At 36.8% G+C, this 17,838-nt stretch overlaps 1 protein-coding gene across 4 annotated transcripts in view; it reads right to left on the bottom strand.

The window, feature by feature from the left end:
• LOC150076724 (splicing factor U2AF 50 kDa subunit-like) overlaps positions 1-17,838 on the bottom strand; it is a 221,650-nt gene that overhangs the window by 17,211 nt on the left and 186,601 nt on the right. For 3 of the 4 annotated variants that reach the window (XM_090385648.1, XM_090385649.1, XM_090385650.1), the window contains one exon: positions 7,522-7,645. In XM_090385648.1, the coding sequence (XP_090241774.1) occupies positions 7,522-7,645 (124 nt within the window). Of the gene's footprint in view, positions 1-7,521; positions 7,646-9,000; positions 9,016-17,838 lie in introns of all 4 variants that reach the window. The other variant, XM_090385651.1, reaches the window with a different exon arrangement.

Here is a 17,838-nt window from a genome sequence, read left to right as displayed (position 1 = left end):
CATTTCAATCGCTATACAAATCGTCGCAATGGTGAAAAGATTGAAGTACCAAATCACCCTTCCTCCTCCGATTTCCTTTCTTCTATATAAGCTGATTCAGCTTACAGTATGTCAGTGGTGTGGCTCTGCTTTAGAGTGCTGTCTGTTCTATAATTTATTTTTCGCTGCATAAGGACCACCGCCGTGCAAATCCTCTGCATTGGAGGATCGATCGGGGGAGGAAGGGTGATTTGGTACTTCAATCTTTTCACCATTGCGACGATTTGTATAGCGATTGAAATGCAGCGATTCCATGACCATTATTGGCCTCGTGGTCCTCTGTCGATATGGGGCATAATGGTCAGTCTATTTTATTTTAATTTATTCTGATTTTGTTATCTTTCAGTAGTTCCTTTAACCCCCTTTTTTTGGTGATATTTCACGTCTTTTGGAACTGCTACCTCTCAGGGGAGTACCTCTAAATTAACATGTAATTGGCATTATTCTAAATTTTATATACGTCATGTTAATTGGATTTAAAGTTTGAAATTATATAGGGGTTTCTGGGCTATTATTTAAGTCTAACCTTAATCTTCTTTTTCGTTCGTTTGTTTGTTTGGTTATTTTTATGTTAATTTTCGCTCTACAGTTTTTGCCATACTACTGGCTTATGTTTTATTTTATTTAATTTAAAATATATATATATATATATATATATATATATATATATCTCTCAAGGCCTAACCAGGGACATGAAAATTCATTTAAGACTTAAAAATAATTTGTCAAGAAGCACTGTTTCAGTGACAGAGCATGTTTTTAAAGACAATTCTGAAGGAGAACGATAGCAATTAATTCACTTTTGCAGTTAGGCTGCACTTGAAACAAACGTACAAGTTCTTATGGCGCCTCCGTAGCCAGGTGGGCAGGAGCAGCAGTGCATAGCACATGCTTCTTGATTAGACCAGGGTTTGAGCCCATGATCACCAAATACGGAGGATGCGGAAAGGTCAGGGAATGACCACTGCATATCCCCGGAGCAATATGGCCTTAGTTGCTAATGCTCCTAAAAACCAAATAACAACAAGTTCTTATCCTCGATAAGGACCCTTTAACGAAAATTCGTGCTCAGCCACAGTAGGTTCCTCGTTTACATTACTACAAATTTCAGGTTCTGTTATATTCCATTCTGCAATAAATTCCTCTTCAATTGTGTATTCACATTTCCTACTAAGTTTGCACAGACTTTCTTTTTTTTTTTTTTTGAAAAACAGCTCGCAACTAGTCTTAAATTTCTGGAACCATCCGCCAGAAGATTAAATCCTCAATATTCGTCTGATGCACAAATTATTCAACTTTAATTTTTAAAAATGGAAACTTTTTTTTTTTTAACACATTAGCCAAATCAAGAATACCTTTTCAAGATTTGGATACTTTTCCTTTCATGCTCTGATCCCACCTAGTGCAGCAGATTTCTCTAAGCTTTCAATTTTATATATATATATATTTCAGAATAATAACGTGCACCCATGTTAGGGATGTCAGTTTCAGAATGCATGCCATTATATTGATTATTATGTAATGAAATGAACTTTAGTCGAAGTTAATTTAAATTTGCTAAGTGATTTCTCATGATCAGCTTGCAAACTCATCAGCTTCAATAAATTAGCATTCTTTCATTTTGAAAACTTAATATTGTAATAAAAAAATATGATAATGATGGAAATTGTGTTGTTATAGAGAATTTGTTCATCTTTCACAATCATTATAACAAAAGAAGAAGAAAATGGATTAGGTTTGTGGGAAATTGGCTGGGACCTTCCACATCATCCTTACAATGTGCTGGGATGTTAAAATGAGAGTAGCTATAAATGGCTTTGAATGGATAATAATGGTAATTAATAAAATAAGAATCATCATCATCATCATCAGCAGTGCTCTACTCTCTCTCTCTCTCTCTCTGCCTGTTCTCCTCTGTCACATTTTCATCAATCCTTTCACCTTGCAACACATGCTCATCTGTTTTTTTTTTTTTTTTTTTTTTGAATATTCATCCTCACTGCAAATCTATCATAGCTTTTCTTTACCTATTAAACCAATTGCTGCAATTCTTCCCCAATTTGCCACCAATGCAATATCATCTGCAATTCTAATAGTCTCAATAACCTTTCCCATAATCATCACTCTACACCAGCGATTCCCAACTGGTGGTTTGTGAACCTCTGGGGATTCACACTAAAAATTCTGTAATGGCGTCTGCTTAGATTTATATAGGTATATTATTGTAAATTACAAAATATAAGTAATAATAAACAATAAAGTAAAATCAAATTAAATTGCCACAGAAAGAAACCATCCCACATTACAATTAGTTTACTATCTTACAGTATGTCATGTTAAATAAATATGTTTTCCATACTAATTTTTTTTGATTCTCAAGGGCCATTGTTATGTACAGGTACTTTTTTTTTTTTTTTTTAAAAACCTATAGTACTTAGTACCGTGCATGGGTTGAAGGTTAAAAAGTTGAAAGAAGATACTCGTTGACATTAGACTTTAACTTCTCTAGACTGTAATTTTCAGGAAATACGTATGAAGGAAGATGGCAGATGAATGAATAAACGAGGAAGAAGAAAAGTTGGTTCTGCGAGTTTGAACTTGAACAGTAAAAGGATGTTCGGATTGCTTTGAAAGAGAGAGCGGGAATTATAGAAGCTAATTCAGAAGAACAGTGCCCGTCGAAATATCTATACTAAGGTCTATGAGAGAGACCCTGTTAGAGATGAGGCTGTTGCACAGTAGCACAGTGGTATCGTCACGGTCCTCCCCATACCGGTGGAAAAGACCCAGGTTCGAATCCGGTCGATGACGCGAAGAATTTTAATGGGCTTTTTTCACTTCGTAGCTGAGTTAGTCAGTTTCAGGCACAATGAATACATATGGGTAGATGTAATCATTTACTAACTGCCCTCTTTTGAATGGAATCTAGAAGCCTGAGAGAGGTTATGGGGGGCATAGTGGCAGTGTTTAGGATAAGGCACCACCTCTGGTCTCCCACAACTGCACCATCTGTACTCTTGTGAAGTATACAGGATTCTGTAAATGCCAGTGGCATATCGTATGTGTATAGTATCGTGTTGGGTTCTGTTGTTTCTCTGGTATCTTGGCTGCAGGGCCCATACGTTACCCGCAACCACCACCACCACTGGGAGGTGAGCCAGGCTGCCTATCATACTCTGGCTGGCCTCTGCCAGGGTCGCTTCAGCTTCCTGACAGAGGCCACAAAAAAAAAAAAAAAAAAAAAAAAAAATTGTTGAAGAGAGTTCACAGGGAATAAGAGGAGGTCAGACTGTGGGGTGAAAGAAAGTTGGATTAATAGTGAAGACAGTCCATCATAGATTTGGGCAAAGTAGGGGTAGGGAAGGGGATTAAAAGTCGCAGGAGCAGGTGCCCCTGTGTATTGATCTAGCACCCAGTTGAGTGCCAGCAGTGATCCCATACCCTAAATTGGGTGACAGCATTAATCCTACCCATAAAGGGTTTACAGTATTGTTTCTGTAGCACAGATTTGCATTTATCCTACCCCCGAAGGGGTTAGCAGGGAGTGGGGAGTATTCTGGACTGTCCTAGCAGCAGTGAGCTTGGCACGGCTTGTGGTGAAGACAGCCTGGGCAAATCGAGTGAATGCTATATATTTATCTCTGCCATTTAGTAGACCTTGTTCCTGATTGTGGGGAGTTCCTTGGATTACTGTGAACAGTTGTAACCGGTGGTTTTCATAGGAGAAGCACTCATACATAATGTGGGCCCAGGACTCCTCATCTCCACAACGGCAAAAAAGGGATTTGGTTCGATACCCATAAAGTTGAGTTTTTGTTGGAATGATGCATGTCCTGTTAATAAAAAGGTTGCTTGCAATCCAGTTGAGTACTAGGGAGGAGGCTTGGGAAAGATGAAACTGACCAAGGGGAAGAACTTCTTGTGTTATTTCTCCTTTGTGGGTTGAATTCCAGGATTCCTGCCAGGTGCTGCAAGTGATCTGAGATTGATCTTTTTTCCTGTTTCTGGTGGCTTGTCAGGTCCAGTTGGAGATTAAATAGCTGTGTAGGTATGCTTTTTTTTTAGACGATGGAAAAGACCTCTTTTGGAAATTTCAAAATATAGGGGCATATACCCTGCGATGACTTGGAGCGCAGGGGTGCTGACAGTGTGGCATGCCCTGGTTACTGATAGAAGCATAAATCGTTGTATGGAGTCCAGCTTGCGTTTATTTCAGCCCAGTGCAACTTTAGTGCACCAGACTGAAGCACCGTAACTAACAATCGGAACAAAAACTGTGCTGTAAATTAGAGAGAGGGCTTTGTGTTTTGGGGACACCGCCCCAAAAGACAAAGGTTCCCACATCTGGGGACACCGCCCCAGATGTGGGAACAATATTCCATGGTAGGGCGGATTTGCGATTTGTACAGAGTGAACAGCTGTTTGGAAGAAAAGAAAAAAATGAGAGAAAATTAGAAAATCAAGTTTTTTAGATGCAGAGGAAGCAATTATTTGTAATGTGCTTTATGCCTGGATAGGTTAGAAGTCAGGGTAATCCCCAAGACCTTGCCTAGAAATTGGAGAGTCATCGAAGATAAACATAGGAGCAGACGTATCCTTTTTGCGAGATATAAGACAGGACTGAGTTTTAGAATTAGGTGGGATGCAATGTGCTATCGTGAGCAAAACCATGGATAGGATTTCCGGTCAATCGAAGAAATCATTAATATACAGGAAAAGAGTGGGAGAAAGGACTGAATCTTGGGGAACACCAGCATTAGTGGAGAAGTTAGAAGACAGAGAGCCATCTACTATTAACCAGTGAGCTGTCAGAGATAAAACTGGATACTCAATTACAAAAAAACAGCTGGCAAACCATAGGATGGAAGCTTATTCAGAAGACCTTTAAGCCAAACACAAACGAAAGTCTTAGAGATGTCAAGAGCAACTGCTTGTGTTTCCCCGAACTTTTCCATTGAATTTGTCCATAAATGGGTAACATAAGCAAGAATATCAGTGGATCGACACTTATGGAATCCATACTGGCAATCGTTGATCAGACGGAATGTTTCTAGATAGTTTAAGAGTTGGCTATTAATTGATTTCTCCATTACTTTAGAAAAAGTAGAAATAATTGCAATGGGATGATAATTGGATGGGAGGATTTGTCACCCTTTTTAGGAACTGGCTGGATATAAGCAAATTTTCAAGCAGAAGGAAAAACACCTTTGGAATAAGGAAGTGAAAAGAGCGGCAAAGAATAGAAGTAAGTTCGGGAGCTCAGGTTTTGAGAACAAGTGGAGAAATACCAACAGGACCTGGAACTTTCTTAGCATCAGATTCATGGTGTGTACTGAGAATGGTTTGAGGTGATTTACCAAGATCATCAATACAAGAGTTGTAAGAAAAATATAATGCAAGCAGGTCAGTTTTATCTCTGGCTGATGTGGCAACAGAGCCATCTGTGTTTGACAGAAGTGGAAACGGAGATGGGCAAAAATTGCCGCCAATAGTTTTGGCAACGTACCAGAATGGTCGGCTACCACTGGACAAGAAGCAAGTTTTCTACTCTTAGCATGTTTGAAATCTAGTTTGGACTGATTAATAACTGCTTTACAAAGTATAAATGATACTTAATAATAAAAATTATTATTATTATGCTATGTAGCTTATAAAAACATAGCACTGGAAATATTTTATTAACATTCAGAAATATATGATTTCGGAGAATATAGGCTTAGTGGTTTGCTTTAAAAATATTACGCTGAAAGGGGTTCTTGAGTCAAAAAAGGTGGGGAACCACTGCTCTATACAATTCTCCCTCATCCATATGTCTGTTACAAAATGCCTCTTTAATAATTTCTTCTACCTATATATTCTATAAAGTTGGCACAGGCAACACCCATATCACTCCTCTTCCTATATCTACACTTTCAGTGTCAACCCTGTCCTACTCCTATTACTTTTTGTTCCCAGTATAATCTACTAATAATTCTGCTGTCCTTCCTGTGTATTCCTAGCATATTCAATAATTTAACTAAATCTATCCAATCAAAAGCCCTTTCCAAAATCTATAAAACATATACACATCTTTTATTAACTTCAGATAAGATTTTCCCAATATTCTCATCATGTCTATTGCATCCCTTATCTCTTCACCCAAAACCAAACCCCCATATTTTTGTCCATCCTTATTGTTCTTCTATTTAATATTCTTGGCACTATCTTTGCTACATATACCAAACAACTTATAGTTCTAAAATATTTACATTTTACTGAATACTGTTCTTTTCTATTGGTATCATTACTGTGATCTTAATCTCCTGGATATTCCCTTTGATTATACCTACATAATTCTATTAATTCTTTAAGTCCACTTCCCACAGAAATATTATAAACACAAATGGAATTCCATCAATATTACTGCTTTATTTCTCTTCATCTCCTTCAATGCTGTGATTGAAGGAGATAAAGATAAAGATTAGATTAATGATAATCTATGTTATCAAAATCATCCTCAAGCTCATTTTGCCGATATAACTTATACATCCCCCATCCCCTCTAGTTTTCTTAGTACCTTCCCATTCCCTCCTTCTATAACACTTTTTACCTTTTCCCTTCATGCTAATATTCCTTACTTTCTCATATATTAAATTGACCACACTAATTCTTTAAAAAATCCATGCCACCATTCCTTCCTTGCTTTATATGTTTCATCTAAGCCTATAGTTAATCTCTCTATATCTTCTCCTGCCATCTTCAGTATTAGTATCAATTTACCATTTATACTAATAAAAATACTAATACCCATTTACTATTTATAATTTGATTATCTATTTGACTATCCCTTTTGCATGATATACTTTCTCTTAAATTTGCCTCCATAATATTCTTTCTTGTTTTTCTTTTATCCATGTTCCATCTTTTATCCCCCCCTTCTCCAATTATTCATTTCAATTTTATGAAGAACAAATAAGTAAAATAAATAAATGAATAACAATATTAGTGTAAAAAATATTTTTATATTAAAAAAATGTTAGTTAATTTTTGTAGTTTTAAAATTCCAAGAATTTTAAATGAAAAAGGGACTCCCTTAAGACAGTAAAATGTGAGTACCATTGATACATTATCTTTTAAACCCCAGACTCTTGAATGGCTTGAGACAAAAGTTGTTTGTTGTCTCTTTAACAAAATTTTTATACAGGCTTCACATACAAAATTAAGTATGATGCCTTTTTGAGGGCATAATTCGGGGAATTGTTGAATATATCAGAGGACAAAGAAATGAGTGCAATTCTCATTTGGTATTGCTACTGACAAAACAAATCCAAAGAGAAGTGTTTAAATAAGAAAATATTAACTAAAAAATAAAAAAAGGAAATTCATTTAGTATACCAGTGGAGTCTATAATATTAACTTAATGGCTAACTTTTAAAGGCAATTGATTAAAAAAAATAATAAAAAAATCTCGGTACAACAATTTAAGTATCTGTCTTTGTATACCTTCATATTCTTCATCATCTTTGAGTTCTTCTGGCATTATCATATTCATCAAACAAAGAACCTCAGTTGCCGGTCCTGCACCACCAACCAGATTAAGACCAGGTACTTGCACTTGAACGACACCCTAAAATAAGAAAGTACATTAATTATAGGTATTAGCCTAAAACTTATAATCTGGTACTTCACAGCCATCACATTTTTAACTTAAAGGAAATGCCCAGAGATACCAGCTCAGTCAAAATGCCTAAAATACAAAATACAAATTGTTTAATATGGGTTTCCATTCACATTTCTGAATTTGTTACAAAGTGTTAAGGTAGCAACTCAAAGTGACTGCTAGCACTATACTGCACTGCCACCTGCAGTAATATCACCACTAATCCACTCTGCTGTTGTTGAGCTATGAGATCAGGCTGTTAAGTCTGAGACAACTAAAGTAGTTAAGTGGAAGTAACGGCAGTCTTCAGACTCAGGGCAGATTGTATCTCTACAGAGTGGCGTCATAATTTGAAATGGCAAAATCAAATTAATCTAATCAAAACTGATTTTTTTCACAGAAACCATGATATAATAGAGGATTATGTTCCTGACCAACTTTTCATAAATTAGCATTTTTAATCAACTATTAATTATAAATAAAGAATGTAATAGTGCCCATTATAAATATACTGACAAATCCACTCTCAATTACAATGTCATCAGCTTTCAGTTCTAATGCTTTATTTTTGCAACATTTCTGTACAAAAAATGTTTAAAATTGATCAAAAATAATATGCTACATGCAGAAATTTAGAGGCTGCATAGCCACTGTATGCAATTCTTTATAAGCAGACATAAGCAAACATTTTAAAAATTCTTTTTGCACATTAAAACATTACAGTTCTGATTTTATCCTTATTTTACCTATACTACTGCTGCATTTATGACAAACAATGAAATATAATAATAAAGAAGGGGGGGGGGAGAAATAAGCTTTAAATTTGCAATTTATGCCACACATTTCAGTCTCTTTTTAAGACCCTCTACTGTGACTGAAATTGGTGCTAATCTTGAAAAGTATAAAGAGTGGTCTTATGCTTCCTCAGGTAAGAGGGCAATCTGTACATCTTTAGTGAGCAGAAAGTCCTCTATCCCCACCCCAAACAAAAAACAAAAGTATTGGTTGGTTAACAGTGAAAATGAGAGCCAAGATGCAAGTATAGCTACTGATGGAGAAACCTGGCGTAACTGAGTCACTGAAGACTCAGTTCTCTAAGGTTATTCTATGTTAGTGCCATTTTTTCATATTGTTTCTTGTTCCTGCAGATGAACATCGCTTCATTCACAAATGAATTAAGTGATGTTAATAAGTGTAATATGCTTCCAAGAAAAGATCTTTTCCCATGTAATAGCCACATTGTGGGCATGGAAACCCAAAGTTCCTGTGACTGCCTGCAAAGTGATCTCATTGGTGAACATTCCAGATACTTACGATCGTACACTGAACTGCCCGAGCTGACAGACTTCAATCTTGGTTGTCTTTTATGAAACATTTCATACAGCTTCTTTCCTCAGCACAATACTCTTGTCTTTTGTGTATCTTTGGTGATGGAGTCGGCATGAATGCGTTTCAGCGTTTTGAGTAATGTTGCCATTACTATTCTTTCCTAGATGTTGTATGGAGACTGATCAGTCTCCATACAATGGAGACTATCCTCTAATTGATTGGAGAAAATGGGAAGGAAACTCTGACATGGGGAACAAAATTTTAAAATCAACTAGATGACTGTTATTTGTATCAACATATCAGGGAAAGTACTAGAAAAAACAATATCCAAGACCTTATCATCACCATTGAATCAGATGACATAACAGGGCTGACACTAGAGGAACCAGCAGCAGCAGGAAGTGATCACAGAGTTCTACAGTGGATGATGACGAGAGAGGTAGCAGAAGTAAAAGGCAAAGGAATGGGTTTTAATTTCAGAAAAGGAAATTACGATACCTTAAGGTACTACATGGCCTCTATTAACTGGGTAGATATCGTGCAGAAAATGAATACATTTGAACTGTGGTTCGCTTTTAAAACATTAATCACAGATGCCTTGAATGCATATATACCATTAAAAAAAATACTCCACGAGGAGGGTTCCAAGTTGGATGAATAGTGAAGCTGCCACATTACTTGAGCAGAAAAAGGTGGCATGGAAAAGTTATAGAGCAATAAAAAGTACTGAAGCCTATAACGGCTACAAGATGATCTGTAAAAGAGCCACAGAAAAGGTTCGACAGGCAAAGGCAGTTTATGAGAAATCGCTAGCAAACAGAGCAAGGGGGGGGTAAGGAATTCTTCACATATATAAATGCTAAGAAGAGCAGGACAAACCAGGTCGGACCTTTACATAAGGGAAAGGGGATAGTATCAAATACACCAGCTGCCACTGCAGATGAACTCAACAGTTATTTTGCATCTATGTTTACAGAACAAAAACCTTTTGTGGCAATGGGAAATTGTGGGAGCGAAGTTGAAAAATATGTAATTAATGATATTGAAATTTCACAAGATTATTTAATGAAAAATACTTGAGCCTACAGGCCAGTAAGGCTCCTGGAGTTGATGGAAAATACCCTATAATCTTAAGGGAGGTGGCAAGTGAGAGCATTGAACCATTGAGGCTAATTATGCGAGCATCACTAGACTCTGGGGAGATTCCGTTGGATTGGAAAAGTGCCAATGTATCTCCCATACATAAGGATGGTTCTAAGAGTGAAGTGGGAAATTATTGACCTGTCAGTCTGACTTCAGAGGTAGGGAAAATCATGGAGGCAATGATCAGGGGTGGAATTCAGGATCATTTGGATAGAACTGAAATTCTCAATTATACTAAGCATGGTTTTGTAAAGAGAAAATCATGTTTAACAAATCTGGTTCGCTATTTTCAAAGGGTCACTCATGAGCTGGATTTAGGGAATAATTTCGACATTGTTTATTTAGATTTCAGCTTCAGGGCAGGAGGCAGAGGGTTGTGATAAATGGCTATTCCTCAGATTGGGTTGATGTAAGAAGTGGGGCTCCCCAAGGATCAGTATTAGGACCACTGTTGTTTTTAATTTTCATAAAAACACTGATGAAGGGATAGAGGGCATGATGTCTAAATTTGCAGATGATGTTAAAATTGGTAAAGTAGTTAATAATCACTGTCTCTGAGTTCTTCAGAGAGATCCAACAAAGAGAGATCCTTTAATCCAACAAAGTGTAAGGTATTATACCTGGGAAACAGTAATTCCAAAATAACTTATTCACTTGGTGGAGTTCAACTAAACCCAGTACTGGAGGAAAGGAACTTGGGTGTTACGATACAGTCAGACATGAAATTCTCTGAGCATTGTAAACAGGTTGCAAGGAAGGCCCATTGTGTCCTATCGATGATTTATCGAACTTTTGCAAGTAGAGATAGGGAAGTGATAATTCCATTATATAAGGCTTTTGTTAGACCACACTTGGAATACTGTGTTCAAGTATGGAGACCGCACCTAAAGAAAGACATAGAGCTTCTCAAAAGGGTGCAAAGAAGGGAAACTCGCCTGGTGAGACCGGCAAAAGGGCGTCCTTATGAAGAAAGACTTCGAATATGTGGTTGCAGAGTTTGGAAACTAGACACCTTAGAGGAGATTTGATTGAGGTGTTTAAGGCTCTAGATTAGAGGCATCCGTTAAAATGAATGAGGAGGAAATTTTCAAGATTATAAATGATGCTAGAAGTGGGGGACATAAATTCAAGTTGTGGGGGGAGATGTTTAGATTGGACTGCAGGAAGTTTTAATTTAGCCAGCGAGTTATAAATTACTGGAATAAGTTGCCTACATGGGTGGTAGAGGCTGACAGTTTTGGGGAAATTCAAAGGTCATCTGGATAGTACCTTCGGGTGAGGGAAACGCATATGAAGATAAGTTTAATTTCCTTTTCTTTTATTAATTATTAGGTTTTGTTTTTTTTTTTTGGCTGGTGCAGCATAAGCCATAGGCTTTCTTGCACCATGCGGACATTACTAATACAGTCATTTGCTCAATTGACTATAACACCTTTTTAACAAAAGCAACAATCTGCATTAAAAACTACAATTATTGGAACATCAATGCACAATATTTGGGGAGAGGGAGTAGACAGGATCTACAGAAAACTCTGCAGATCACTTTTTTTTACTGCTGCTACAGGAACTAAGAATGTCACTCTAATAAGAACAAGACATCTAGAGCTTACGTTGTTTAATTTAGCATAAAAAAAAAAAAAAAAAAAAAAAAAGGATAGTTAAAAGTTCAAGAGCACACAATTTTTAATGCATATATGTGAAATGTAATCAGTCTGATGTTACTTTAGAGCAGCTGCTACAATGTGTGCCTCTCCCCCTCAATTTTCCCTTAGTTGTACAGTTAAGTTGCCATATATATGGAAACTGTTTGAAAGGAAAAGCAGTACATGCAATTATACACTGAAATAAATCTTTACTAATATATACAGTCAAACTTGGTTAAAGTGACCTCACAAATCAACAACTCAGCTATACTCATAATTAAATCAGTAAAGAAAAATCTCCATATAAATTATGCCATTTTAGCTCAGTTGCAACGTCATTTCAAAATGGCTTACTTTGGCTATAACACCAAACTTTCTGGGGAACTAGCATATTGCAGTAAAATCTGCATTAAGAATCACTGTCTACTTAAATCAATTATTTCTGTTTACTTTTAAAAGTTCACATTGTAACAATTTATTAAACTGCACAGCATACTGTGAAGGAAGTAGTGAGCACACGAAGTTCCGTTATATGTACAAGAGAGCCTCTGGGCACAAAGCCATGCCTTGTTGCCTGGCTTCATACCCATTTGCAGCACAGTACTGCAAATGGGGTTTTTTGCAAAACAATGCCTCATTATGGAAGCATATCTGCTATAAGAAACTGAAAATCTCAAGCATTTAGTATCACCAGCATATGTACATTTAACCACTGCTTGAGAACACTGTTTTCATTTTGAATTCCAGCCAGTTTCCAACATTCTCTTGTAATTGTTGTTGTAGCTTATGAATTTAAAGTTATTGAACTAACAACACATACAATTTGGAATTCAAAACAAAAAAATTATCAAGCCACATAAAAAGAACTGTAACAAAGTGAAACACACAGATAAATCTGAACATTCTGGTATCGATGTCTCTTATAAAGTTGTTAAATAGCAAAAAGAGTGAAATATCATGGCAATTGGTCCACATTTATTTGGAATTGAGATGTTTTGTGTTTCACTGATTAGACAGATTAATTTGCTGCACCATAACATATGTTTGGGAAAAGTTGCAAGTGAAACAAAAGACATTAACAATACAACCATTCTGGAATGGTTAAATTTGGTATGGCCCAATGTTCATGAAGAATATCAGTAAAGGCATTTTAATGCATATTATAGCCAGGACTTCTTTTTTAACTTAATCTCTGATAGAACATTAAAATTCAAGAGTGGAAAGTGTTCAGGCAGTGAAATGCCAATAGATATCACAGTCCTGGTTTGAGATAATTTGAATGGCTTAGAATGGGAGGGAGGGCTGTAAGCTGCAAAATTGTGTATGAACATGAGCACAAGAGTTTTCATAAACTTGCCACAGTGATTGAAGAGATGCAAAAAAAAAAAAAAAAGAATGAGGAAAGTTTAAAACAGTGTGGGGCAAATTTTGAGGGGGAGGATGAAATTTTTGAAACAGAATGTTTAAAGTCCTTCCGAAGTCTTTTATTCAAGTGAAAGGTTGAGTTTCAGCTGTGATAATAAATGTTATGTAAAGAACATTAGCAAAGTCAAAGAATGAAATGTTTCCCCTTCAATACACAGAAGACAAAGTTGAATGAATTAAAACAATCTTTTATGTTAGATTATAACAAAGTCTCACAAGTAATCCCAGAAGTGTTTCTCATTATATTTCAGGAACATGGAGGTAGGTACAACTTTCTGTGTAAAAGAAATCTCAGAACATCTCTCTGAATCCTCCATTCCATTTAAAGTAAACACAGACGCAAGTTCACATGGGAAAAACTTTTTTTTAACTTTCAAATTTTTTTAAAAATTCACTCAAGTGGATCACTATCTTATATTCTTTTGGAAGAGAACATTTTAGATCTAGATCAGGGGTGGGCAACAGCCGGCCCGCGACGATGTTGAATCCGGCCCCCTCGGTAAATGCATAAATATAGAAAATCCATACCTGACTACACTCGCCGTAAACGTTCGGTTCAATCAGGAATCGCGGCCAGTACAACAGTAACCAAGTGATTCTACGCAGCGTCAAAGAGTTATTTCCTAATTATTATTGTAGCATCGATCGAACGAAGTTCCTTTGGGTTTGACTTCTTATTGAAAAAAATAATATTGGTGCGAGATATTTTATGTTTTATGCCTTTTCTAATTATTACAATTTTTAATTTAATATAATTTATAGCCCATAAAATGAGCCAATTAAAAAAAAAAAGCAAAATTGATGCCGAATGCCGCATTTTCAATGATAATTGGACATTCAGATATTTTTTTTTTAAAAATACATTAATAATTTGGTAATTCAAGTAATATAACATTTTTTAGGTTCTGATTTTTTTTATTAAATCGTTCAATCTATTCCGGCCGCATCACAATGCGAAAATTTCATTCGGCCCGCTGACGAAAAAAGTTGCCCACCCCTGATCTAGATGATCAGGAATAAAAGTTGCTGTCTTTTTTTTTTTTTTTTTTTTAATCTGAATTCTTATTCTTTAATTAAAAAAAAAAAAAAGAGCAGTTTTTTTGTTTAGGATAAATATGAGGTCTGCTATCTACACATGTAATCCCAGTTGTGCCTACGCGCTATCAATACATTTAATGCTCTATCAATGTACAGTCAGTTCTGGTATAATGGCATTTTTGCATGAAAATTTGCTCCAATGTGACTGATATATTAGGGAACAATGCAAGTAACACCAGATGAACACAAAACCCGACACTAAGCTAAACTTAGTGACCTGCGCAGCAATACATACAAGTTTACGAAACTTAAAAAATGTCAAATGTGCGAGAGCTATATTTTCCATTTACTGTGGTTGTATTGGTCGGAGACACTGTTGTCATTCGCTCTATTCACAAGATAACAAATGTTGATATTGTAGGCTGACTCATGTTTTCAGGAGCTCACATTTTTCTGTTTGAACAGAAATTTCACAAGGCAGGATAGCATTAGCAGAGGAGCACATTTCTGGAGGTCACTACCATAAAACAAAAACAATTTGCAGTTCCCAGTTTATTGGGCTTTTCTATTAGTGCAATCTAGTTATAAATGGGTACTGAACTCTATCTTATTGCATTTGCAATAATACCGATAGCTGGAATTCAGCAGGCTTTTACGTTATTATAGCGAAAGGTTTCCTTTCCACGAAAGCTTCAATCATATAACATATTTTCAGAATGTTCTCTTCATTCTTATTTTTTAAGCTTTGCAAACTTGTTACTCCGTATCTCACTTGTGAAATTTGTGCATGCCGTGTCGCTATTGATTGCTTATCTTTTTTACTGTTTTAAATTTTAAATTTCAGTGAAAACTTCATTTCTTGTCAAGGTAAAGTGCTCAATTTACTGTAATATCTATTTATTAGAAATTTAAGGTATAGAGCTGCATTAGCAATTTTATTGGGTTTCTAGCCATAATGTGGAGGATTTTACAAACACATGTATCACGTTATAGCAGAATTGACTGTATAACCATTCTACGTATCCAAAATCATCTGAATATAAAACTTATTGATTTTCCACTTTTAAGTAGTTCTCATTAATTCAGTATGCAAACTGGTGTAAAGAGTGTGAGGAATTAAGCACAAATTCAGTGATCTGATGGATGTTTATGAGAACTTGACAAACAAGGCAGATGCCCAACTAGGAGCACATCAAGCTCCCAGTTGACAGCCTCAAACCACAGCTTACATTCATGAATCAGGCAACACACAACAATCCTCAAGGCAGAATGTGCTGGTCACAGAAGAGGTAGTTATTATCGGTGACTATAATAACAGAGAAATGGGAAATACACTGTGCAGAAAGGTAGGAGCTGGGTATGTCTGACAGGGACAAAAGTAGATGACGTTATTAGCATTAGCAGAGGCATATGATGCAAGAAAGCAAGCTTATGCAGCATCAGCCAAAAAAAAACCCCTTCCACTTCACCCCTCCATTCGTTCGAAATACCTATCCAGCTGAGCCTTAAATTTATTTAGGCTATCAACTTCCACAACAAGGGGTGGAAGTCTGTTCCACCAACCAACCAACTACCAGCTGGCTAAAAGCAAATTTCCGCACATCTATCCTACATCTGTCTTTCCTCAATTTGAATTTATGCCCTCTCAGGTGATTATTCTCAGCAAGAGGCAGTATCCCATCGGCATTGAGCATGCTCAAAGGATTCAAGGCTTTGTACACCTCTATCAGATCACCTCGCCGGTGCCTAGTCTCCAGACACTGTAATTTGCAAAACTTAGGCCTTTCTTCATAAGAGCAACCTCTTCGTTCCATTCACTAACCTTGTTGCCCTTCTCTGTACTCGTTCCAGCAGCTCTACATCCTTCTTGAAACGAGGCCTCCAGACCTGTATACAGTACTCAAGGAGTGGCCTGACCATTGCCTTATACAAGGGAATAATCACCTCATTATCCCTGCTAGAAAAATTCCTGTATATTATTGATAAGACACCATGAGCTACTCTTGCAGCCTGTCTGCACTGCTCAGAGAACTTCACATCTGCCTGCACAATTACCCCCAGGTCCTTTTCATTCTCTACCACTGTCAGTGTAGTACCACAGAGTTGATACGATGCTCTGGATTTGCTGTTTCCCATATGTAGTACTTTACATTTGTCAATGTTAAACTTCATTTGCCACCTCTCAGCCCATCTGCTCAACCTTTCCAGATCCTGTTGCAGTAGCATAGTGTCAGTAGCTTCCTTAACAACCCTGACAACCTTTGTATCATCTGCAAACTTGGACATTAAGCTTGATATACCATCATCGATATCATTACTAAATACAGAAAACAACAATGGACCCAACACTGAACCCTGAGGGACTCCACTAATAACATTAGTCCACGATGAGTAGTGTCCATTAATTACCATTCTCTGTCTTCTGCCACTCAACCATCCCTTTATCCATAGCAACAATTTGCCACCAATGCCACACTGCTCCAATTTGTGCAGCAGTCTTCCATGTGCAACAGTATCAAAAGCCTTTCTAAGATCCAAATATATAATATCAAAGTTATTCCCTGCATCCAATTCTTTTGTGACTACATCATAGTATCCAACCAAATTGGTCAGGCAAGACCTTCCCTTAACAAAACCATGCTGTGTCTGAGCTATAACTGAATTCTTGTCAAGATGATCCTGCAGTGCTTCTTTAACAAGTGCTTCCATTAATTTTCCTGGAATAGAAGTTAAACTCACAGGTCTATAATTACTTGTGTCAGCCTTTGATCCTCCTTTGTGAACTGGGGTTACATCTGCACATCTCCAGTCCGTGGGTTCCTCCCCGGAGTCCAAAGAAGCTCTCATAATTATGGCTAATGGATTGCTAACTTCCTTATTGCTAACATCCACCCCGGGTGCCTTTCTTGTATTTATCTTCAACAATTTCTCCTCCACTTTACTCTCAATTATTACAAGATCATCTAGCTCACTGCCAGTGTTTACTTCATCTATGGCATACCCCTTCCTGAATAACTCCTCATGTGTGAATGTAGATGCAAAATATTGATTTAGTTTTTTAGCTACCTGAGCAGGATCATCAACAGTTGAACCATCGATATCAAGTGGACAAATCGATTCATCCCCTTCCTTCTAGAGTTTACATAAGTAAAGAACTCCTTGCTGTTTTTGTTTGCATCCCTTGCCAAAGATTTGTCGTAATCTGCCTTCGCCTGCCTAACCTCCTTTGTAACTTGGTTACAGATCAACTTATATCTATCACAGGCTTCTGTGTCACATGTTAATTTATATGTATCCCATGCATTTTTCTTCTCTGCCATATGTCTCATTAGTTCAGCTGACATCCATTTAGGCCTGAACCTTGAACAATATTTCTTAGTTGGTATGTAAAGCCTAGTAGCTTCCAAGATTAGTTCTTTGAATGCTTCCCATTTTGAGTTTGTTGTTGGTAACATCATCAGTTGGGAACCACTGAATAGAATTTAAATACTGTCTCACACCATCGTAGTCGCCTTTACGAAAGCAATAACCCTTCCCTTTACCCCTGATGGTAGTTACCTCCTTGAGTAAATCCCACTTCAG

Source organism: Mastigoproctus giganteus, chromosome 12 (genome assembly GCF_048544385.1).
Source record: "Mastigoproctus giganteus isolate SK-2022 chromosome 12, ASM4854438v1, whole genome shotgun sequence".
NCBI classification, from domain to species: Eukaryota; Metazoa; Arthropoda; class Arachnida; order Uropygi; family Thelyphonidae; genus Mastigoproctus; species Mastigoproctus giganteus.
The sequence above is the reverse complement of the archived record's forward strand: the minus strand, read 5'-3'. Positions and strand labels throughout refer to the sequence as shown.